We start from the raw sequence: 24,848 nt of genomic DNA, 5'->3' as shown, positions 1-24,848 counted from the left end.
TATAAAACCACACATCTGAAGATCTGTGCTCAAAACCTGGGGTTATTCAATCCTATGGATACTAAAGTTTGATAATCTGGGAAATTTTATGGTTCAAAACAAATGGTTAAAAGTGTCAGTTTACAGAACTATGCAATAATTTTCAATACGTAGCCGAATAAAATGTTATCGTTGATAATAAAGAATTAGCATATTATTTATCTGGGGACATTGCCATTTATTTCATGTTATTTTGTATTTTCTTATGACATTCAGCCTATTCATGTAGAGCTTTCCTATCAGTCCCATTCCCCCACTTATTTCACTGTAACCTATTCTCTTTCACATGCCCATCAACTTTCCCTGATTCTCTTGCCACCCACCAACACTAAGGGGAAATTTACACCAGTACATCTTTGGGATATGGGAGGAAACTTGGACACTCAAGGGCAAACCCACGCAGCCATAGGGAAAATGTACAAACTCCACACAGGCAGCATCAAGCTCAGGGTCAAACTCAGGTCACTGGAGCTGTGCAGCGGCAGCACGCACATTAATTCCTGCACAAAACGGCTTCTCCTGTTGTACAAATTTTATGCCTATGGTGTATCTATATCTTATTATTTCACAGCAAGAACATTAATTTACAGTGCCTTTCACAGTGTTAGTAAGTAGTAAATAAACTGTTAGTGGTGGTTGGTGAGAACTGGTTATCTGGTAATTAATGTTAGCAGGGAATTTTTGCATGGATTTTTGCTGGTTAAATTACAGGAGACTTTTACTAATGCAAGAAGTCCAGTTCAATGGAGCACTACACTCAGGATTTTGGTGAGTGGAGAATTTCAGTGCAGTGAGTGAAGAGATACTGTTCTGGCATTTTAACAAATCAAGGACTGACCCTGAGAGAATGGGAGACACTGAGGACTGAAAGGTAATAAAGGAGCAAGATAAAGAGGGAAAGAAAAAAAGGAGCTTGAAAAAAAATTGAGGTGTGACATCACAAGAAGGCAAGGAGGTGGTTGGCTGATTGAGGCCGGCACAAGGAAATGTATTGATTGGCGAATCACTGGTCAGGGCTTTTGCTTTTAAACTTTCTTCCAAAGTGTTTTAATTTACTAAAATAAAGGCCTGGCAGATCTGTGGAATGCACATCAAGTGCCGCATGGGAACTCCAGGATGCTTCCTGTTGTCGCCTGGAGTAGTCTTTGGAGCTTATGCAAATACTAGTGTTACTGCATTCCATTTGTGAGCTTGGGTGTTTATTGGAAAGCACACTTCATCCCACAGTGCTGGCAGAGAGGGACTGGAGAACTGTAAGAGAGGCAAAAAGAGGACTGGGAAGGGCAGATTTTGGATCTTTTTGGTCTCCACCTTGCTTCTTCAGTTCTCTGCAATGAACCCCCCTGCCCCCCACCACCAACATGTACTTTCTGCAACTTCAAGCATTTTCCTAGTTTCGATGAAGGATTACTGACCTGTAAAATTGACTCTGATTCTCCCTCCACAGATGTTGCCTGATTTGCTGAGTACTTCTGACATTTTCTGGTTTCGTTTCAGAGTTCCAGCATCTGCAGCTTTTTAACTTCAAGGTAAATCTTATGTGTTGACATAGAGGATGTGGGTAAGATTCTTTTAAAAAGTCCCATATGCAGCTATTTTCAGGAGAGGGGATGTTGTCAACAGACTATTTAAGGAAGAAGATTGCAAAATATTGGAATGGATAAACTTTCTAGAAGTATTACAAGGATTGGCATCTTTGAAAGTGGGTAATTTCTCAGGCCTGGATAAAATATCTCCTAGGCTGTAGAATTAAGGAAGGAAATTAAAGAGGCTCTGAATGTCATTTTCTATCCTTTCTACCTACAGGAGAGTGTCAGATGATTGGAGACTAGTAGTATCTCACTATTGTCTAAAAAGATGACAGGTTAAAGTCAGTGAGTTTAATTTTGGTGTTGAGCAAGTTATTGAATTCTGAAGAAGGGCACTTGGAGAGGCACAGATTAATCAATGATGGTCTGCTTGGACTCAAGGAAAGATTTTGAGTGACTGACTTGATTGAATTCTTTGAGGAGATTACAAGGAGGCTCAATAAGGGCAATGTATTTGATGTAGTCTACATGGACTTTAGTAAGATTTTTGATAAAGCCCATGGCAAACTGGTCAAAAGAGTAAAAGCCCACGGGATCCAAGAGAGAGTGACAAAGTACATACCAACATACAAATTTGGAGCAGGAGTAGCCCAATCACCCTTTTAAGTCTGCTCTCCCATTTAATAAAATCATGGCTGATTTGATGCAACTTCAATGTCACTTTGCAATCTGCCCTCAGAAATTTTTCACCCCTTATCAAATATCTATCTGCCTTAAATATGTTCAGAGTCTACTTCCACTGTCCTGTGAAGAAGAGTTCCAAAGGCTACAGACCAAGAGCTGGTAAATGGGATCATTATGGTGGGTACTCGATGGACAGGATGGGGGTGCTGAGGGGCCTATATTTGTGCTGTTGACTCCATGACAGTTCTCTCACAACTGCCCGTGAGGAAAAAAAATACTGATTGCCATTTTAAATGGGTGACTCCTTACAAGAAAAAACATCCTCACCACACACTGTCCAGGCCTCTCTGGATCTTGTTTCAATCAAGTCACCTCTCACTCTTCCAAACCTCCAATGGACTCAAACCGAGCCTTGCCTTATAAAAGAATCAACCCATTCCAGGTATTAAATCTACCAGACCTTGTCTTAACTATTAACATCCTTAAGAGATCAATATTGCACACAATACTCCAGCTGTGGTCTACCAATGTCCTGTAGCTGCACTAGATGCACCACCATGTCACCAAATAGGAATCATCACCCAATAGGAATCATCACCCAAGGGCGGCAGAAGAGCACAGCTAGTAGAGCCGCTGCCTCACAGCTCCAGTGATCCAGGTTCAATCCTGACCTCCGGTGTTGTGTGGAATTTGCTGGTTCTCTGTGACAGTATTGGCTATCTTTGGGTGTTCTGGTTTCCGCCCACATCCCAAAGCCATGCAGGTTGGTAGATAAATTACCCGTTGCAAATTGTCCCTTGTGTGTAGGCGCATGGTAGATTCTGCCGGGGGGGGGGGGGGGGGGGGGGTGGTGTTGAGGGGAATGTGGGAAGAACAACATTGGATTAGTGCAAATGGTTGGTTGATGGGTGGTCAGTGCAGACTAAGTGGGCTGAAATGCCTGTTTCCATGCTGTATCACTCTATAACTCTACCATTGCAATTTCCAAGTTTAAATGGACCCTTCAGCTCAGAGTCTGCATTGACCATCAAAAACCTACTTTTAGGCTAGTTTATTTTCCCTTCTCCCCACCCCACGCACACTCCAGATTTTACTTTTTAGGGGAAATTTGGAAGGGCCAATTTAGTAATGGGGAGATGGTAAGGCAGAAGGTTAGGGAGGGAATTTCAGAGTTTAGGTCCTTGAAAGCAGATTTACCATTATACTAGAGCATATAACCTTTTTCTCAAGGGACACAAAAATTAAATCTATGCTGCAATTGATATGTCTATCTCATGTTGCTGATGTACCAATGCCTTTAGCATTTAATGAAAAAGAAAAAAAAGTATGTTTTCCCATGCAGTGGAAAGTTGTTTTTAGCTTAAAATGGCAGGCTTTTAAAAATTTCATTACCAAATAGATAGTTCTTTTCCTGGTTCTTAAGGACTGGTGACCTGGAAAAGTATTTCAAGGATCAATCACACACAAGTCTTGCAAGCGAGTCAATTTTACATTGCAAATATCCCACCCATTTTCTCTTGGACATTGTGTGATCATATTATGACGTAGTTTTACCAAACTTATTTCCATTTTATCACAAACCTGTCCATTTCATTTCCTTGCCCCCCCCCAATCACAAACATTTTAGTCTTATTAAGAGACCATCAATTTGAGTTAAATTGAGCATTCAGCAAATCAGACAGCACTTGAGTTTGGTCTCCCCAAATGCTGTCTGATTTGCTGAATGCACCCCACCAGTTTATTTCATATTTCCAACATCTTCAGTAGTTTGGTTCTGTGCCAATCTCATTTTGCATACTTGAAACTAAATTTACTTTTGCTGAACATATTAATCTGTAGGTTGCTAGCAGGATCAAAGGATTTCTTTTGATGGGGGGGTGGAACTGAGGGGAAAGGGAGTGACTTGATTAAACAGGAAGAAAGCATTCAAATATGCGACCTTCAACAGAAAATACTGATGAAAACAATCTGGCAGGAATTCCAGTATGGAAATTTAACTGCTACATGCCATTGCCACATCAAAGTGTAAAGACTCTGCAACAAAGTGAATAAGATGCTAAGTGACTGGTACTTAGAATTAACAGAATAAAAATCTGAATTTACTTCATTGCAACCAGAATTATGGTATGGATGCACTACATATGGTGCATATGATGTCAAAAGTCAAATTTAAATTAATTAATGGAAAATTATACAGGCTTGTTCCTGTGTATACAATTCACTCATCCACTTTCGTCACACCCCTCAGGGAAAAATTTGTTCTATACAAAACTCCAATAATCCAGCACCCTCAGGACTTTAGTGGCTTCAAACTGAGGTTCTCCTGATTATTGGATGTTATTCCTATTAATCCCATACACGTTTTAAGATAAATTTTGCAATGTACCATGTGAAGTTAAAATGAGCACAGGAAACAAGTCTTGGTGAATTTAAAGGAAATGTGGGAAGTGGGAGCCCCCCACCTCCCCAGGAAAAGTTTAGAGAGAGACTGGGCAATGTCACCTTCTGAGCCAGATTTCTGATAATGCACTATCCCATTTTACAGAGTTTTACTGTAATAGAACAGTTTGTAAGTAGAAATTATGGACATTTCTTTTTGATTGGTTCCCATTAAGCATTGTAATTTATCCAAGTTAATATTGTGTCTCAGAAGGATGTACAATTTTACTGGATGTGTTCTTTAAGAGTGGAACATCAAGTCGTTATCCAAGACTAATTATGGAATACATTCAAAAACAGAAAATTCTGGAAATGCTCAGCAGATTGGGCAGCAACTCTGGAGAAAAAAATATTCAGGTCAAGAAGCTCCCCTTTCCACAGAGATTGTCTGATCTCCCAAGCATTTTACACATTTTTTCATTTGATTTCCAGCACATGCAGTTTCTTTTTATTTTCATGGAATATATTTATGTAGATTACAAAATTAAGAAACTGCATCTTAGTCTTTCAAATAAAATAGCGTTTATAGAACGTGTGATTCTTCCGCTTCGAAAATTACTAAATTTACTAATTGAATAAGTTTAATAATTTGCAAAGACACTACAACTCAGACCCAAAGAGTTCAGTGTAACAGCAATTATTAAGTTACTTTGGAGTTCTGTGGTATGCTAATTTTATCCTGTTGCAGGATAAAGAGTGAAAGTGGTAAGAAACAAAAAATATTGGATAATTTCCTAAAGGAATGGCATCCATGAATAATATAGTGAATAAGTAGGCAACAGCCAGCAATACTGCATGCTTGCATTATTATTGCACAAGTCCTGCAATCATGACTTTATTGCATGGAAACAGGCCAATCAAACCAAAGTGCTGGCCAAATACTATTTCACTCCACATTGTAGACTTAAACATGGAATACAGCCTTTAGTTATCAATAGTATTTCTATGACAAAAATAATCAGTTTTAACATATTGGAAGTGCTGTCCACTCCCAGACCTTAGCAGTACAAGAAGCGAGATTGGAGAGAAACATGGTTTGCAGAAGAAAAAACACTTGCTCTTTGAGATTGCTTTAATAACCAATTTTTAATTGTGAGCATTCTAGTGATATAAAGGGAAATATACAATTAAACCCTGGTATACACTTAACAGCACACCAAATCCCATCTTTGTTTGCAAACAGAAATGGTCAAAGAATTAACCATTATGCATCAAAACATACTAAACTAAATTCTAGACTGTGTTTCGTTCCAATAAAACCCAACAAAATTTCATATTTATATCCCTTAGAGCCCACTGGATACAAACCATAGCATATATCCAGCTGGTATTTTTGGCTGTTGTTCCTTCTGAAAAGAAAAATCAGCATGCTCCAGTCACTAACCTAAATGTAACAAACATATTTAAAGCTGCTGGACATACAATAAAAGCAGAAGTAATCCCTGACCAAATAAGTACTCCTCAGTGTCAGCTGTTCCAATGATTCTAAACAAGGTTACATGGTACTGGAAGTTGTCCTAGAATTATAAAAGTGTAATTAAAGCACAGAATAAGGCTAGTACGATATGAATCACAGTTAGTGTGCTTGAAAGTCTGTTGAAAATGAGGTTTTGAAGTACTCAAAGCTAAATTTTATTGGTGACAATAGCTTTCTAAAGAGAATGTGATGCTTTAAAACTTGACAGAATTCAGATGGTCTTTTTTTTTGCGCAAGTTTTACATATTACAAAATGGTTATCAGATTTCCAGAACAGCAGTAATACACTTTTCCAAAATGGGCATCAAATAACCATATGTACATTTAGGCGATGTTTGTAACTGCAATAAATTCAATGTAGATTTGGAAATCAGCGACTTAGGTATTGAAAACAGCAGCTCTTGCTCAGAAAGGTGCATTGTCCTGGGGTAGCTTTTCTTCTGCACTTGGACTTGTAGCAGTAGGAGTATGATAGCCATCTTTGGCATTATTTTCATTTCTAATAACCTTAGCCTGAAACAAAAACACAACATTAGAAAACACAGCTAATGTTATTTCAACAGATCAGGCAGAATTTTGGCTTAGGTCAATAAATTGCTTTGGCAGGGAAGATCATTCTTCAATCCATGGGTCTATTCCAGTTGCAAGAAAGGCAATCCCATCAATTCCCATTCTGCACCATTTTTCCCCATAGACCTTCAAACTATTCTCAGCCTATTTAAATACCATTTGACAAGCTCCTAATGATTGCTTCCTCAACCTGTAGGGACAGTTTAAGAGCAATTAGTCCTTTTTAAAAACTTTTTCTTCACATCCTCTTCTACCTTTTGGCCAAGATTTTAAAATCTGGCCCTTGGATCATTCACAAATGACAACAACTTCCCTCCATTGACCCCATCTAAACCAGCCATGAAAACTATCAAATCTCCTTTCAACTTTTCTTTCTCCAAGGGAAACAATCCCAGCTTATCCAAAGAAACTTAACAACCGAAATCCCTTGTCCCTGGAATCACTTCAATAATTTTACATTATCTTTTCAACCTCAACGTTAAAAGTTTATGACTAGAATAGGACGCAATACTCCAGCTGTTGCCTAACCATTGCTTGAAAGTGGTTCAGAAATAATGTCTTCTTTTGTATGCCCTAGTTATGAATCCAACATTCTTTACAAATCACTCTCAACCTGCCACAACTCTTGATTTATACTCACATATACTCAAGTCTGTGTTCCTGCACACACTTTAGAACTTTGTCATTTAGTCTATGCTGGCTCTCTTTTTTTTCTGCTAAAGTGCATCACATCATACTTGTGTCAAATTTCTTCTGCCACTTGTCTTCCCATTTAGCTAATCAAGTTGTCATCCATTACTACGCTCGTCAATATTTACCATGCTTCTAAGGTTTATATCATCTGCAGATTTGGAAATTGTACTCTACACAACCCTGCCAAGTCATTAATAGAAATCTAATAAAACAAGCGGTATTTTCAGTGCTGAATCTCGAGGGACATCATGGTCTCTGTTCCTTTAGTCTGAAAAGCACATGTTAACTACCACTGCTTTCTGCCTTTAAGCCAATTTCCTATCCCAGGTGCTATTGACCCTTAAAATCTATAGGTCTCAAATTTGCTAACCTTGCCCTTTGTGAGGGATTTCAAATGCCTTCTGAAAATGCATTAAATAAACAATTTTCAAATGTGAATTAATGCAGTGCCTTAACTTGTCCAAGAGGTTTTTTGGATAAATTATTTCTTGCAAGTGAACTCTGCAAGATTGCACAATCAACGAATTAAATGATTTTTCTAAGGAGGTGAAACATTTCTGCAAATAGCTCTTAAGATTGGAGGATAAATACATTCTTCATAGTTACAATTTCAGAATTAACATTTGGCACTATAATTTAAGTTCCAAATGACTTAATAAGTAAAATAGTGGGAAGACAATTTCTAAAGGAAGTAAAAATAAGACATGAAATGACTAATTGATTAACATAAAGCAAAAAAGTAATACCCTTTAAGATTTTCCCAAATCAGTCACAAGTATATCAACAACAACAACAACAACATGCCCTCTGGAAACAGATGCATTAATTTTCACTTCAATTGTACAGAAGACCTGAATAGCCTTAAAACATTCAAAACAAACATTCTGGAATAATATTAATCAGAGTTTAAGAGATTCTAGGTGGGGTTATGCTAGTTGACAGGCTACTTGGTGGTCATATTTGGCCTCTGATCAAAACAGATCCAGACCCTATTGAATAATTCCAAGTAGTAATGAAATTATCTGTATAAATAATTATCCAACAGTAATTCAGAAGGTGATGATCCTGCCTGGCCAATCATCTTGACAACTCTGAAGTACGACACATCAGGGCTGTGGAAAGCTCTACAATGTTGGTTACCTAGAATTAAAGTGGCAAAAAGATTGTATGAATCAGGCTAAAAAATTGCCTGATAAAGAAATTTTTTTGATTGAAAAGACTTGTTAGTTCAGAAGCTGTGGGAAATGCTGACCAGTTTCACAGGCCTCAACTATACATTAAGTTGGATTCAGAAAATCAGGATAAAGTAGTCAACCTTTCAGCAGACCACAAACCATTAAGAGCAGCTGAATCAGAGAAGGCAGCTAAGGATTTATAGACCGTGTTGGATAAAATAAGCTTCTAAGTTAAACTTAAATTTAATGTTAGAAAGTATTGGATAAGGGCATAGTACATGTATACTATTAATTATGCATCAATTAAATTTGAGGGTAATCAAGTGTTCAGAATTGGGCAGCATGAAAATCTGGGAGGGTTAAGGGGCTGAAGATGGTAGAGGTAGGGAAAGGCATCAGATTTTAAAAATCAAGTGTTGTTTAATTGAGGGCCAATGCAGGTCAAAGCTCAAGGGAGCTGGATGAACTGGATATGGTTCAAATTAGCTTTGTTCATCTCCAATTATTTGAATGAAACAGAGCACTTTGCTTTTCAAGTAGCACCACAAAAGGTTTCACATCCATAAACAAATGGAACATCCAAAAAGCAGCAGAGTTTGAGGAAATGTCTACAGCAAAGCTAAAGAATGTCCAATCACAATTAAAATAGCAAGATACAAGTCATAGAAATCATTGCTAAATTGCATAATGCTGTGATCAGAAATTATTCAAGTCCCGAGGGAAATGCAGAGGAAAAAAAATCAACCTGATCAATTATTCACATCAAGATGTCCGAGTTAGCTGAACAAAACCTGTTATCAAAATTATGTTAACAAATAATCTAAAAGCAAAATTAGGAGAAAAACTATTTCTAGAAATCCAATAGGGAGAAGGGTTTAGGGGATAAATACAAGAGTAAACTGAAACACATTACCATTTTATCAGTACTAAACAGCAGAGGCTTCTCCAGTTGGAAGATTTTCCTCATAATAAAGGAGAAAAGCAGATTTTTTTTGAGATATGAATGGCAAATCTGGATCATTACCTTAAACTTTGCAGGACAAGGGAATACAACAACTAGGAAATTTAAAACTGTAATATACCATTGAAAAATTTTCAGGTGGTCAAAGATTTTGAAGAAGAGTACTGGCTGTGAAACATCATAGAACATGAAGAACAGTTGGGTGTCAAAATGGAAAGTTTATTGAGTGATTCTGAATGGCTGGATAGATAGAAGTAAATTAGCTGAATGGGTTTCAACATCACCGATTATGTTGGAGTGCTACTGAAAGAACTCCAGTTCCTGAAGCAGCTCACACGATATTTCAGCTGCATGTAAACATGCAAACAGAACATCCAACAATGCAGCAATGAGCCAGCATTGTACTGAAATTTCACTTGCGAACCAACAACCCAGTAAGAGAAAGACACTCCCAAGAGCTATGGAGACATGTGGTTAGGATTTTTTATTATATTTAAGAATAGTGGGTCATGAAATAAACTTTAATCTATTATTATAGATACTTGGAATGACAATGCAAGTATGTTTCCATCCAGCTCAAGATTCTTAAGGATGTTGGCACTGACCAGCAGGTGTCAATGCTATTTCAAAATTAGGGTAATAAAAAAAAACTCAGATTAAGAAATTTAAGATTTTTTTTTAAGTAGCACTTCTGTTAATTTTCCTCTTTTGCAGATCTCAACATTTAAAATTACTATTGTAATACCCTTAAAAGACACTTGTGGCTGCCTATGTGATTTTAAATAATATCTATTGACTTGCTGGGGAGAAATTAGAAAGATAGTTCAGTCCTGTGATTTCTAAAGTAAAGATTGAAACACATTAGATGTAAGTACATGCAAGGACAGCATGCCACAACTGTAAATTATTCCTTAAAGGCTAAAAACAATCCAGTGATAACCAGCAGAAAACACAAGGACTTGAGAATTTAAACTCTCAGTAATGCAAGCAAAACTTTTCCCCCCCAAGAAAAAATTAAAATAATTCATGGTTCCTTGAACTTGTATGCAGAAAGGATCCAGCACAATTAATAAACATCAACCATTGAACCCCTACAGTACAATTTGCACCATCTCCTCCCGTGTTCACCTTCCCCCAAATACATTTCTTTTCACTGAGGTAGAAATGCATCCTCTGGACAAATACAACTTGGCATCACCTCCAAACACAGATGGTTGCTACAAAATATTTAAGGAGAATCCTGATGTTTCTGACAATTTTCCACATCACTTAGCTTAATAGTTTCTATTTGAGGGCTTGACAAGTTTCTTAAAATTAACTTTGGAGGGTGAAACAGGTTGCTGTTTCAGGTCATTGACCATTCCAGTCAGTTCTGATGAAAGGACACAGCTGAAATTTTAAACATTTTTCTCTCACAAATGCTGTTGTTTCCAACAATTTCTGCTTTTTATTTTAGCATTCCGCCATTTGTTGGATCTTGCTTTTATTGGATTTTGTTTTTGTCTCAATTACCATCACATTATTTTATCTACTAATTGCTCAACCATGCTCTCTCATTTTCTGGGTCTTCTATTCTGCCCTGGAAGCAAAGTTGGAGTTTCAGGTACAGATCATCTTTGATCCTTCTAACCCTCCATGTCATACACCCCCATCATGCATTTTCAAAACTGAATTGCAATGTTGCACACACCTAGGCTTTAATTTAATTTCTTCTCTAGCAATACATTAATTTTATACTGCCTACATTATTTGTACTTCAGTCAATGCTATCCAATTTCTTCTAACTGCTAAAAAAAAGAGCCTTTCATTTATTGGATTAAAAACTTCAAAATTATATTAAAACCATGATAAATTAAAACTTAAATATACAGCCTCCATCTGTCCAACAGATTCAGGATATGAACACAGAACAGTGAAGGTGAAGAGAGTTTTGCCAGCCCTTTTTTGGATTTGGTTGAGACAGTAAGACAAAATTAATATTTGGTACAATTTGGTATTATTTCTTACCGCTGGCTGTCAATCTGTCCCCCCCCCCCCCCACCCCATTCACACTAGCTCTGTGCTAATTACAATCCAACCAGATGTCATTTTTATATTCTTTACCTTGTGTTTACTGACCAATTTCAACAATTACTCAAGCTAGTTTTGAGATGTCAAAAACCTGCTTCCTTGTCACATTTAGATAGTTCTGGAGTTGCACTACTCAATCAAGAAAAGTTTTGTATTTAAAGGCAAAATCTTTATATACCCCTCAGGTGCAACCTCTAAGCATTCACAGAACAAAACAGTCTATTGATCTAATAGGTTCTCCACCAATGTTTGCTTAGTATGCACTTCCTCACCTTACATAGGTAGTTTTGTGCGTTTAAGGTGCTGCTTCATTATAGTTTGGGGCCCAATGATCTTATGGCATAGTTTATAATATTCTCTGGGTTTCTGCACAGTTTCATTCTTAAGAAACTATTTAAACCAAATAAATTTGTCCAAGCACAGCCAATATGAGCAACTGTTTTCCTTAGTTCTATCATCTGCTTGTTCTTTCACCAGTAGTGTGACAATAAATTCTCTGATTGATCTAAGCTCAAGAGTTAAGAGGCCACTAATTCACATTTCACAACTTCTTGCCCCTTACTCTTCTCATGGATCTGCCTTAGATGCTAAAGTAGTTTTGTATTAGTTATAGTTGGAAAAATTGTCTTGCCTCCATTAAACCCAAGCATGACTTTCCCCATCTGATCACTTTCCTTAGTCAGTCACCCCAGAGAATTCCACCGGGAAAACAAGATGAATCATGATAAGGAATAAAAGAGTGGCCTTCTATGCTTTTGACAGAGCTAATCTGAAGAACAACTATGTTACATTGCTTAGTTCTATTTTTCCTCAACTCCGTTGCTCACCTTTGAGGATTTTTTCCCCCCAAATGTATAAACAGTGCCGCTACTATTCTCCTCATCCCCTTAAATATTTTTCACTTGATTCAAGCTTTATAACCTCCTAATACAGTTCCTACTTATCTCTGGTTCAGCTGCTTATCATTTTGGTCTTTATCTCTGCTTCTGGTTCGAAGAGGTTGTTTTGAAGTTCAGTAGCTTTTACATTCACCTTTGCTGTTATCAAGTTCTGCAAGATTAGAAATCGTGAACATGTTCCAAATGTTCCCGATATTAGGTACAATTTATATCATTTGCATTTGACACTTTGGAGAGATTCCACAAACTACTTTGTAGGCTGAGGCTAGGCACTGGAACAAAATCAATGTCTTGGTCCTTTATTCAAAGAAAGTAGATAAAAAACTTCTTGCTTAGTCACTAAAAAGTAAAAAGGGAAACATATTTGTTGCAGAACCGACTGGATCAAATAGAATATGCTTTACATGCACTCTCTCATCCTCCTGAGATAGCTTTTTTCTCTAAAATGCTTTGGTATTGCACCTTAGGGCCAATGATCCTTTCCCATGAACTTTACATTCAGTATCAAAATAATCTATCAATCTGCATTAAGAGACTGAAGGAATATGAGGCTGGTGCAGGAAAGTGGCACTGAAGTGAAGGATCAGTCATAATCTTGCTGAATGGTTCAGTAGGAATGAAGAGCTGAATGAGCTATTCTTGCTTTTTCCTTACAAGAAACTGTCTTCACCAAGTTTTATAATATCCTAGAGATCATTCAAATGTACAGCCACAAAAGGATATTTATATGCTTACGGCTTTTAAACTCAACAGGTAAGGGCAGCATAGAATAGAGTTGCTGCCTCAGAGATCCAGTAATCCAGGTTCAATCCTGACCTTGGGTGCTTCTGTGTGGAGCTTGCACCTTCCCTTCGTTTCTCCAGGTGCTTTGGTTCTTGGGATGTGGTAGGAAACACGAGTTGATAGGTTAATTGGCCACTGTAAATTACCACCCGCTCATAGCTGAGTGGTAAAATCTGGGAGACAGTTGATGGGAATGTAGGGAGGATGAAAGAGTTAGGGTAGGATTAGTTTAAAATTAAATGTTTCATTGGCAGCACAGATTTGGTGGGCTGAACATTCTGCCTCTGTCTATGATTCCACGAAGTAACACTGATGGAGTCTGAGAAGCCAAGAACAGTAACTTGATTTCACACTGCAGGTAAGCAAAAGTTGAGAGCCGCATTTTGACTAAACAGAAATTTAGATTATTAGATAAGAGCTAATTAATGGGCTGATCTAACATATGGGGACATTTACTATATTGTGTCAAGTGTTAGAAACCCAAATACTAGAAATCCTGACAATTATCTCCTTCTAATCTATATCAACAAGTTTCTTATTGCAGCATCTGTATGACTAAATAGTTCACCAATTTAATTAGTTGATTCATGGGGGACCCTGTAATACATATGAATTTATTGCTAAATTATCCAAATACAAAACTTCTCCTCATTTAGAAACACTAACTGTAACCGTCATGCATTTGAACTAAATACTGAAAGCTTTTCTTAAAACTTTTAATAGTTTAAATTGCCCAGCAGATGGCAATATAAATGCAAGTATTCATCACTGTTTTAGCTTGGTATTGAAGACTGGAGGCCATTTTGTGTTGCTGCTTAAGCTGAGAACTTTTACTGTTGCCATTATATACATTTTAAAATGTTGCCCAATGGAAAAGTGGAAGATTTTAAATATTACAATATACTGTAATTTACATCAACCCATTACTTCTTGAATTCAGAGTTTTCCTCCAGCTCCAATGCGTTATAATTTTGGCCAGTATGACAAAAGGTGCATACTTAATCCAAAAATCCTGAAAACATGCCTGTAAAGCAGAATCTGAAGACTACAAAATTCAAATTAATAATTTTGTAGCCTGATCTGAAAATGCAATTGTTTGCTCTGGTTTCTGATAGTGCACAATGCAGAAATAAAACAAAAGCTTGGGTTTTGAAAACAGGTACTGAGACTTAATTGATCACAGTATATACTAATGTTGTAGAACTCACAGGTGTGACTGAAATTCCTCCTAATTGGTTTTAGATTTTAACTGAGCCTCATTGGCAAGAGTGCAAGATTATATGTTCGAAAAATGGAGGTTTTAAAATGCTGCTAACACTCTCAGATGTTCACTCAGTTCTTTGCTCAGAATGAAACATTTCCTGACAGAAAACCATTGTGTGCCTAGACCCAATACTTCGCCTCTGCCACTAATAATCTAACCAATATGAATATTTAACTCACCCTCTGATTTTGCTGTTTTTCTTCAAAATACTGTCTAAGTTTTGCTGTTAAATAACTGCAAATACAGAAAAACTCAACTGTTACTAAGGAAGCAAATGTTGGTATTGCAATGTCATCCAAGAATGAAAACTATTTCAATATCCATTCAGACGAATCCATCATTCATATAATGTGCGCAATGGAAATAGCCTATAAACAAAACTATTCACGAAATAGTTTTAAAAACCACAAATGCAAGAGTAAAGTCTTGTTTTAATAACTGTTCCTTTCTGTCAAGGAATATACAGTTCTGGTTATAATCAGTGCTGTTCTCATGCACAGCTTAAGCCCCCAGATATTTGGTATACACTTTTTATTAATACAATTAATAATCAATCGTTCTCCTTTTCAAGTCTGTTTTATATCAGCTACCCTCTTGAGGCTCACCAACAGCCATATAGTTTTCCAGCCAGAAGCAGCATAAAATGCAATGTTAAAAATTCCAGGAATTCTACTTGTATTTATCTTTCAGGTTTTTCTCATTTATCCAAAACAGTAGTATTAAATCCTCAGAATCATCCAGTATGCTTTAAATCATAACAGAGATCGAGTCTCCAGTTTCCACCATCACTCTTCAGCCAGAAGCTCAGCCACTGAATAGAGCCATAGAGCAGTGCAGCACAGAAACAGGCCCTTCGGCCCACCTAGTCCATGCCAGCCTGGTTTTCTACCTAGTCCCATCTACCTGCACCTGGACCATAGCCCTCCATACCTCTCTCATACATGGCACCTATCCAAACCTCTTGAATGTTACAAATGAACCCATATTTACCACTTCCACTGGCAGCTCGTTCCACACTCACACCACCCTCTCAGTGAAGAAGTTCCCCCTCAGATACCCCTTGTATATTTCACCTTTCACCCTAAACCTATGACTTCTAGTTCTAGACTCACCCAACCTGAGGGGAGAAAGCCTGCATGCATTCACCTGATCTATACCCCTCATAATTTTGTATATAGGATCTCCCCTCATTCTCCTGTGCTCCAGGGAATAAAGTCCTAACGTATTCAACCTTTCCCTGTAACTTGGGTCCTCAAGTCCTGGCAACATCCTTGTAAATTTTCTCTGCGTTCCTTCAAGCTTATTGAAATTTTTCCTGTAGGTAGGTGACCAGAACTGCACACAATACTTCAAATTCAGCCTCAATGTCTTATACAATTTCAACATAACATCTCAGCTCCTGTACTCAATGCCCTGATTTATCAAGGCCAATGATCCAAAAACTCTCCTTACAATCCCATCTACCCGTGATGCCACTTCAAGGAATTATGGATCTGTATTCCCAGGTCCTTTTGTTCTACTGCGCACCTCAGAGCCCAACCATTCACTGTGTCTTACCCTGGTTTACCCTCCCACAGTGCATCACCTCACACTTATATGTATTAAATTCTATCTGCCATTTTCCTAGCTGGTCCAGATCACTTTGCAAGCTTTGATAGCCTTCCTCGCTGCCCACTACGCCCCAATCTTGGTGTCATCCGCAAATTTGCTGATCCAGTTTACCACATTACCTAAATAATTAATATTGTTGATAACAACAACTGGCTCAGCACCAATCCCTCTGGCACACCACTAGTCATAGGCCTCCAATCAGAGAGAGAGCCATCTACTACCACTCCGGTTTTGCCTGCTAAGCCAACGTTGAATCCAACTGACTACTTCATCCTGAATGCCAAACGACTTAACCTTCTGGAGCTGCCTCCCATGCGGGACTTTGTCAAAATTCTTGAAGTCCATGTAGACAAAGTCCACCGCTTTCCCTTGATCAACCTTCCTCCTCGAAAAACACCAAGACTGGTTAGACATGACCTGCCACGCACAAAGCCATGTTGATCATCCCTAATCAGGCCCCGTCTATCCAAATACTTATATATCCTGTCCATCAGAATACCTTCCAATAATTTACCCACGACTGATGTCAGGCTCACAAGCCTATAATTTCCCGGCTTATTCTTAGAGCCTTTCTTAAATAACAGAACACCACAAGCTATCCTTGAGTCCTCCGGCACCTAACCCATGGCTAAGGACGTTCTAAATATCTCTGCCAGGGCCCCCGCAATTTCCACACTAGCCTCCCACAAGGTCCAAAGGGACACCTCGTCAAGCCCTGGGGATTTATCCACCCTAATTTGCCTCAGGACAGCAAGCACCTCCTCTTCTGTAATCCAGAGATGGTCCAAGACCTCACTACTCTTTTTCATCAGTTCAATAGACTGTGTCTGTCTCTCAAGTAAAAACAGACAAAAAAAATTAATTTAAGATCTCCATCTCTCTTGGCTCCACACATAGATGACCATGCTGATCTTTAAGAGGACCAATTTTGTCCCTTGCTCCCCTTTTGCTCTTAATATAGCTATAGAAACCCTTGGGATTCTCTTTCACCTTGTCTGCCAGAGCAACCTTGTCCTCTTTTAGCCCTCCTGGTTTCTCTCTTACGTGTTCTTTTGCATTTCTTATACTCAAGTGCCTCATTTCATCCTAACTGCCTATACCTGATATGTTGTGCCTATTTTTTCTTTACCAGGGCCTCAATATCCCTCAATAACCAAGGTTCACTAAACCTGTTTGCCTTGCTTTTTATTATAACAGATTCTGTACTCTTAATACTTCACTTTTGAAGGCCTCCCACTCACCAAGCATCTCTTTGCCAGAAAACAACCTATCCCTTGCAAGCGTGCCAGATCCCTTCTGATGCCCTTAAAATTGGCCTTCCTCCAGTTTAGAATCTTAACCCAAGACCACTCCTATCCTCCTCCATAATTATCCTGAAACTAATGGAATTATGATCACTAGATCCAAAGTGTTCCCCTACACTCACTGGTCACCTGCCCTATCTCATTCCCTAAGAGATCTAGTGTCGCACTCTCTAGTTGGGACCTCTACATATTGATTAAGGAAACTATTCTGAATACATTTGACAAACTTTATCCCATCCAGTCCTTTTACAGTATGGGAGTCCCAGTCAATATGTGGAACGTTAAAATCCACATGTTGACTGGGACTCCCATACTGTAAAATATAACACATCTACTATCACAACTCTATGGTTCCTACAACTGTCAGCTATCAGTCCACAAGTTTGCTCCTCTAAATCCCGCTGAATACTGGGAAGTTTATAATATCCGTGATCATCCCTTTTTTATTCCTCAGTTCCAGCCAAATTGCCTCGGTAGTCAAGCCTTCCAGTATGAGCTCTCTGAGCACTGCGGTGACATTTTCCCTGATGACTAATGCCACTCCTCCCTCTCTATCATGTCTAAAACAACGGAACCCCGGAGCATCATCATAATTCCACGTACAGATCCATGTTCTAAGTTCATCAGCCTTACCTATAATAGTCCTTGCATTGAAATGGATGCAACTCAGAACATTTGTCCCACCATGCTCAATTGTTTGATTTCCATCTTTGTTTGTAGTCTTAACATCTACTTTCCCCACAGTCTCTCTACTTGTTGCCCTGCCATCAGGTTCCACACCCCTGCAACTCTAGTTTAAACCCCCCTAAGCAGCACTAGCAAACCTTCCCACGAGGATATTGGTCCCCCTCCAGTTCAGGTGCAAACCATCCCATTTGTACAGATCCCACCTGCCCTGGAAGAGAGCCCAATGATCTAAAATTCTGAAGCCCTCCCTCCTGCACCATTTGCTCAGCCACTTGTTAAACTGCACTCTGGTCCTATTTCTTGCCTCTTTAGCACGTGGCACGGGTAGCAAACCTGAGATCACCACCCTGCAAGTCCCATCTTTTAACTTAGCACCCAACTCCCTGAACTCACTTTGCAGGACCTAGTCAATTTACCTCCCTATGTCATTGGTACCAATGTGTACCACAACCTCTGGCTGCTCACCCTCCCCCTTAAAAATGCTATGGACTTGATCCGAGACACCTCTGACCCTGGCACCTGGGAGGCAACATACCATCTGAGAGTCTCGATCTTATCTACAGAACCTCTCGTCTGCTCCCCTGGCCACTGAATCCCCTATCACTACCACTTGCCTCTTCTCACGCCTTCCCTTCTGAAGGACAGAGCCAGACTCATTGCCTGAGACCCGACCACTGTGGCTTTCCCTTGGTAGGTCATTCCACTCCCCCCCCACCCCCAAGCACGATCAAAAATGATATACTTGTTGAGGGGAACAGCCACAGAGGTAGCCTGCACTGACTGCCTATTCCTTTTCCCACTCCTAATGGTCACCCAGCTACCTGCCTCCTGCAGCTTGAGTGTGACTGCTTCCCTGTAACTTCTGTCCATCAACCCCTCAGTGTCCTGAATGATCCGAAGGTCATCCACCTCCAGTTCTCTAATGTGGTCTGTAAGGAGCTGCAGCCGGATGCACTTCTCGCAGGTATAGTCATCAGGGACACTGGAGGTCTCCCTGACTTCCCACATCATGCAAGCAGAGCACACCACTGCCCTGGATATCATTCCCACTGCTCTACCTGTGCAATAATAAGAAAGAGGTTATTGAAGATTATAAGAGTTTAAAAGAATTTCAGACAAATAACTTCCTAAACTGCTAAAAGTTTGGCCAAAAAAAATTGTGCGATACCCATGGTATAAATCTCTTTTGTGGACTGCCTGTAACTGCAGAGTTAAGGCAAAGCAATACCCTCTGAGTATGATAGCAAAACTGTAGATACAAGTACAAATCTGAGGTATTAGGAAGCTCAAGCTAGCAATACAAGTACACAAAATATATTAATGTGGTAGATGCAAATATGAACTTTGACGTTTTTTTATTTTAGGAAGCTCCAAATAGCAATACAATTAGTCAACTCTAAGTATGACTGCCTAACAGGTTAACCTTTAACAGGAAAAATCTTTGAGATGACTGTTAGACGCATGACTGTGGTTATACCCAAGTTAGTAGAGAACAAACATTACAAACTTAATGCAACATATAAAATTAACATTTGGATATATAGTGTCAGTACAATATCATTTCAAGAGAGAAGTCTTCAATGTGTTACTTAGATTGTCTGAACCTTAAAATAAAAAGCTGGCAATGGCTCCTTCTAGGGTACTTCAGAAACTTGCATCATAACTTGGCAAAGGAACACTTAAATACGGTATTAGGCAACTTTCACTTAAAACTAATTTCAGTCACTGAAGTATTAGATAAAAATCCTCCAAAAAAGTTGATATTTGAAGCTACTTTAAATTAATGAATTTAAATATTGTCTAAACAATCCTAGGAATTCCTAAATTTGGTTTATATAGTCTATATAAATTTGTGGCCATGGCCATGATGCACGTTAAGAATATTATTCCTGGCCATCATTGTCACTTACCATTTAATGCACTCACACAATCACTTCACAACTGGTTTTTAGGTAGATATGACAATGAATGAAAACTCATCCAAAACTTCACTGAAAGCTTTGGTCAATGTCATCAAGGGTCACATGCTTAATTAGAATCCATGATTTGGTATTGAGGGGCAACTTTTCTGGAAAAGAATTGCTTTTGCTACAATGAAAAACAAATGGGAAACTGCTGCAGGAGTAAATCCATTTCTCCTACCGAAGTTTGCTCTCTAATTAGCAGTGTTTTTAAAAATGCAGTTGGCTTTTTCAATTTCATACCTTTAGATTTCCAACACTTTCTTCAAATGATTTGAATGTAGGCGATTCCCTAAAATTAAAAACAAGAGGACATTTCTGAATGCTTCATAATTAAGCAAACATTTATAACTCAACACTGTTGACGATTCAACAAGTCTTTGTTCTTTAATCAATTACTAGAATAACTACATCCTGCACAACTACAAAAATTATTGGACCTGCATAGCAGCACTAAACTTGGAAGTATAGAAGGCAAATCAAATGCTGAACTCCTGGATAAGCAGTAAGTACAAGCAGAACTGTAGTAACATCAAAGGAAAACAGGTTTTAAGATCAAAATAATGTAATAATACATTACCTCATAGCAGGCATGCTTATTGAATGACGTATGGAATAACTGCTGCTCGGAAGCATTAAGAAAGGAACAAGTAGCCCAAGTTATAAAGAGTAGTGGTAGCCCAATGGGCGTGAAAAATGGTCAAACAAAGAGCATAGTTAAGTATCAATTTCTCATGACAAAACACATTGGAGAACAAATTCGTGAATAAATGTTAAAAAAACTATGCAAACAAGAACCTGCAACCAACAAAAGGTTTTAAAATGAATTATAATAAAATTAATTTCATTTTTATAATAAACTGATATTCGAATATGCAGAGAATCAATTAATTAAAATGATTTAAAAGCATAAAATTCTCATGCCCAATACCAACTGCATCAGGAACTGTTTCCAAGCCTCTTAAAAAGACTAGCATTGGGAAGCGCATCAGTCCTCAGATTCCTCAATTTACTCAGAAAACATGGCTTAAATTAGGTGTATTTAAAATCACCTTTAAATACACACTGCAAGGAACCATAGGGCAGCAATTGGGTCTGGTAGGAGAAATCCTTAATACTGCTACATCGTCAACTTCTCAGTGCAGTGCTACCTTGACTTTTCACTGGGGCCAAACCTGAACACTGAGTATCAGGCTCCATCTGAAAGTGTCAAAAGAATTTCTCCTACAAGAAATCTTCCAGTTCTTCATTTGGCCGTACAAACTTAAAGAACCTTATTTGAAAGGATTGAAGGATGATGTAAATAAGACACTTAAAATGACAAACATTCAACAGGGTGGAAACATGAAATACAATATATGCTGGGGAAATAAATAATAACGAAGCACAATGTTGGGCTGGATCATGCCATAGCTAGCCGGGTCTACAGAGAAATACCAGGGCCAAGTACCCAATGTCAGTGCACTCTGTATTTCCTGCCTGTGCACTGCAAATGTAGAATACAGAACATGCTTGATGTCAGGTGCTAGTACATCTCAAGTCCCACTCTTGTCCCAGACCCCAACCTTGATAAAAGGGCAGGATACATTTTGTGACTGGCACCTCTGCTTCATGCCAGCCATGGAGGAGTGGTGAATCTAGTAAAGCTCCAATAATATTTCTCAAATGACAAGTACATTCTGCCCATCTAATCCATGCCAATTCTCAGTGTTCTCGTCAGTCTTATTCCTCCACTTATTTCCTTGTATTCCATTCAGCTGAAAGCTGTCACCAACTTTCAGTAAAAAGAGAAGTGAAGATGAGAGCTGTGTTTTTGAACATCAATTAAAATAACATTTTTCAATTGTTACCTAAAATTCAACTTAAAAAATTAAGTATTCTCTCTGCTTCCAAAGGTCTGACCAGAAGAGACAACATGAACTAATCAGTAGGCCATCAGGGCGACTCAAGGCAATTACACTGCTCGGAGTCTGCTCCTCCTCAGAACAGCTGTGACAGCCCTGGGAGCTATGTAGCCAGCAAAGACTTCAGGAATCCAAAGGAAGGTGAATGCACAGCACAAGAGGAGTCAACGACAATCCAGCTCATTAACATTGCAGCCTGGCCTTTCAGGAGTGAAATATTACAAGAACTGGAAATGTGAAACTCTCCCAAAAACATGCTGGGTAGTCATTTCAAGACTAGGAACGACAATTTAAGTTTAATAAGGGATAGAGATCAAAAGACAGGTGAATTATGTTCAGAAACAGATGGATGGATGAACTGAATGACTTATTCACATTTCCAAGCGTGTGAAATCAAACTCAGACTGAATTTATTACTTGTGACAGCTTTACTAATCAACATGACTTCACACAACAGCCACAGGTACTGTGCAAATGCACTCTTAATTAATTTGCCAAATCAAGAGTTCTGATAACCCATTTCACCATTTTACAAACACAAAAAGCCCCATCATGTATTCAACCATGTCCCAGAAGAGGCTACACATTTATCTTACCTAAAGGACTGAGAAAAAGGGTGAGACCTGAAATAAGCCAATAACAAAAGGAAAGATAGGTCAGCCAGAAAAGAAATAATTCAGGCCAATAGTATCACTAACTTGCATTATGGAAGAACAGCAGAAGCAGACTATCACTCATATGATGATTGATGCTCAGTGCTATTTCAAGATTATTTTAAAGTTCTATTTCAACACCAGGACATCTCCAAAAATCTATTAATAAGCTTTTAATAAGCCATACTGAAAGTTTCGAAGAGTAATTTTAAGTGAAACATCTTAGGCTATGAAGCTCCAACTAGTCCATATTTTTCCATTTGACCTATGGAACTTAAAAAAAAACATGCTAAAAGTATATTCAATAAAATAGTTAACTAGAAAAACAAACACTGAAAAAAAAAAATCTGGTATTAGAAGTACATTCTAAAATATAAACACAGAGCAACCATGGCAATACAATTGACAGCCAGATCCAAATATTAAAATTTATCTTAATCCTTATAACTCCCTTAAAAAAAAGGGAAAAATTTGTTACATTAACAGAACAGTGGACAAATATGAGAAAAACGTACTTCTGAGTCGAGACTAAAACACTAGAATTATTTGTAAACATTGGAAGAGAAATATCAAATAATCACCATCCAGCTATTTGGCATCTTCTTAATCAAACCCTCAGGATCAAGGATGATTTGCTTCCAATCTGATTTTAGTTAACAAGGTCAGTGTGGCAATTGCAGACTCTTTCACTGATTGGACAAGAGATGTCTGACGGGGCTGGTAGATGGATAGTTTGCGAGTTGTTAGGCTTCTCCTGCTGCACCCAAAGCATGAACTCGAGGTTCTCAGTAATATCTTGAATGTGCCTCCTTAGCTTGAAGTGGTCATGGACCAGAGATTCCCAGGAGTCAGGAGGAATGTCACATTTCAAGGAAGCCATGACACATTCCACATCCTCAAAACTTCTTTTCTGTCCAGCTGCTAATCTTTCCCTACAACAGAGCTTGTAACACTGTCTGTTTTGGGAGTCTGGTGTCAGATATGTAAGGCAACATGGCCTGCCCAACAAAGCTGCCCGAGTCTAATGGGGCTTCAATGCTGGGGGTGTTGAAGTTGGCTTGCTTATCATCCAGTGTATTGGGAGGATTTTATGGGCTCTGCAATGGTACCATCTATCCAAGACCATGAGATGCTGTACACAGATAGTCCAAGTTTCAATTTCATCCGAGGGCAGGGATCACTGTTGCCCATTAGACCAGAGTTCTGTATTCTGTACATAACACATACAAACTGTTTGTAATAAAGATTGTTCTACAATAGATGCAAATGATCAATTTGAAGGAAGAAAATGAATTATTGAAATGATCTTTGATTGGTATGTTTCCAATTTGAGAGCAAAAAAGGAAACATTTTGCTCAAATGTTTTAGCAGAGCCTGTGTGCATTTTCAAAGGAGTGCAGTGAACGGAATTTCACAAAGTGTAGGGATTGGATGAAGCAGGGGAAAACACGTGACGTGTTGATAAAGAAAAATCAGGGCAGCAACTCAAGAATTTGAAAAATGGGGAAGAGACATAGCTGCAGTTGCTGGAAATCTGAAAGGTGGGACCAAATCACATGACCTTGAAGCAAGGACACAGATGAGTAGTAAGTATTTTGTATCTGTCCTCATTAAGGTAAAAGATTCAACATCACAGCAAAGCAGGAGTTAGTTGTTGGGGCAGCACAAGTGCCACATCAGAGGTCACCACTTCCTCACATTTCCAGGACCCAGGTTCAATTCTGATCTTCAGTGTTATTTGCATGGAGTTCATGTGCTCTATTCGGGCTTCCCTCAGGTGCTCCTGTCCTCCACGTCCCAAAGACTTGAAGGTTGGTAGGTCAGCTGATCACTGTAAATCACCTCCATTGTAGGTGGGGGTTAGGAGAATCAGGGTGGAGTTGAGAGGCATGGGAGGCAAAATAGGTCACAGGGAAATAAGTTAGAGGAATCTATTTGATAAGATTGCTCTGTGAGCTGGCATAGACTCAGGCCAAATAGTTACCTCCTCTGCCATAAGAAAATAATGAACAAATTTAGGTATGCGAATCTGCAGAGAAAGGGAACCGTTAATGTTACAAGTCAATAGCCCTTCATCTGAATTGGAAAAGTGAGGAAAAGAAAAACAAGATTTCCAGCAAATCCCCATTTCATGCTTTTCAATTA

General features: G+C 38.6%; 1 protein-coding gene across 1 annotated transcript in view; it reads right to left on the bottom strand.

Annotated features, from left to right (window-relative positions):
- Nucleotides 1–5,758: 5,758 nt before the first annotated feature.
- LOC127578900 (tumor protein D54-like) overlaps nt 5,759–24,848 on the bottom strand; it is a 48,468-nt gene continuing 29,378 nt past the window's right edge. The window contains exons 6-7 of the mRNA XM_052031452.1: nt 20,390–20,438; nt 5,759–6,681 (exon numbers count right to left, since the gene is read on the bottom strand). Of these exons, the coding sequence (XP_051887412.1) occupies nt 6,574–6,681; nt 20,390–20,438 (157 nt within the window). The 3' untranslated portion in view covers nt 5,759–6,573. The remainder of the gene's footprint in view (nt 6,682–20,389; nt 20,439–24,848) is intronic.

The sequence above is a fragment of the Pristis pectinata genome, chromosome 16 (assembly GCF_009764475.1).
Source record: "Pristis pectinata isolate sPriPec2 chromosome 16, sPriPec2.1.pri, whole genome shotgun sequence".
In the NCBI taxonomy this organism is placed as follows: Eukaryota; Metazoa; Chordata; class Chondrichthyes; order Rhinopristiformes; family Pristidae; genus Pristis; species Pristis pectinata.
Note: the sequence above shows the minus strand (reverse complement) of the source record. Positions and strands in the feature narration are given on the sequence as shown.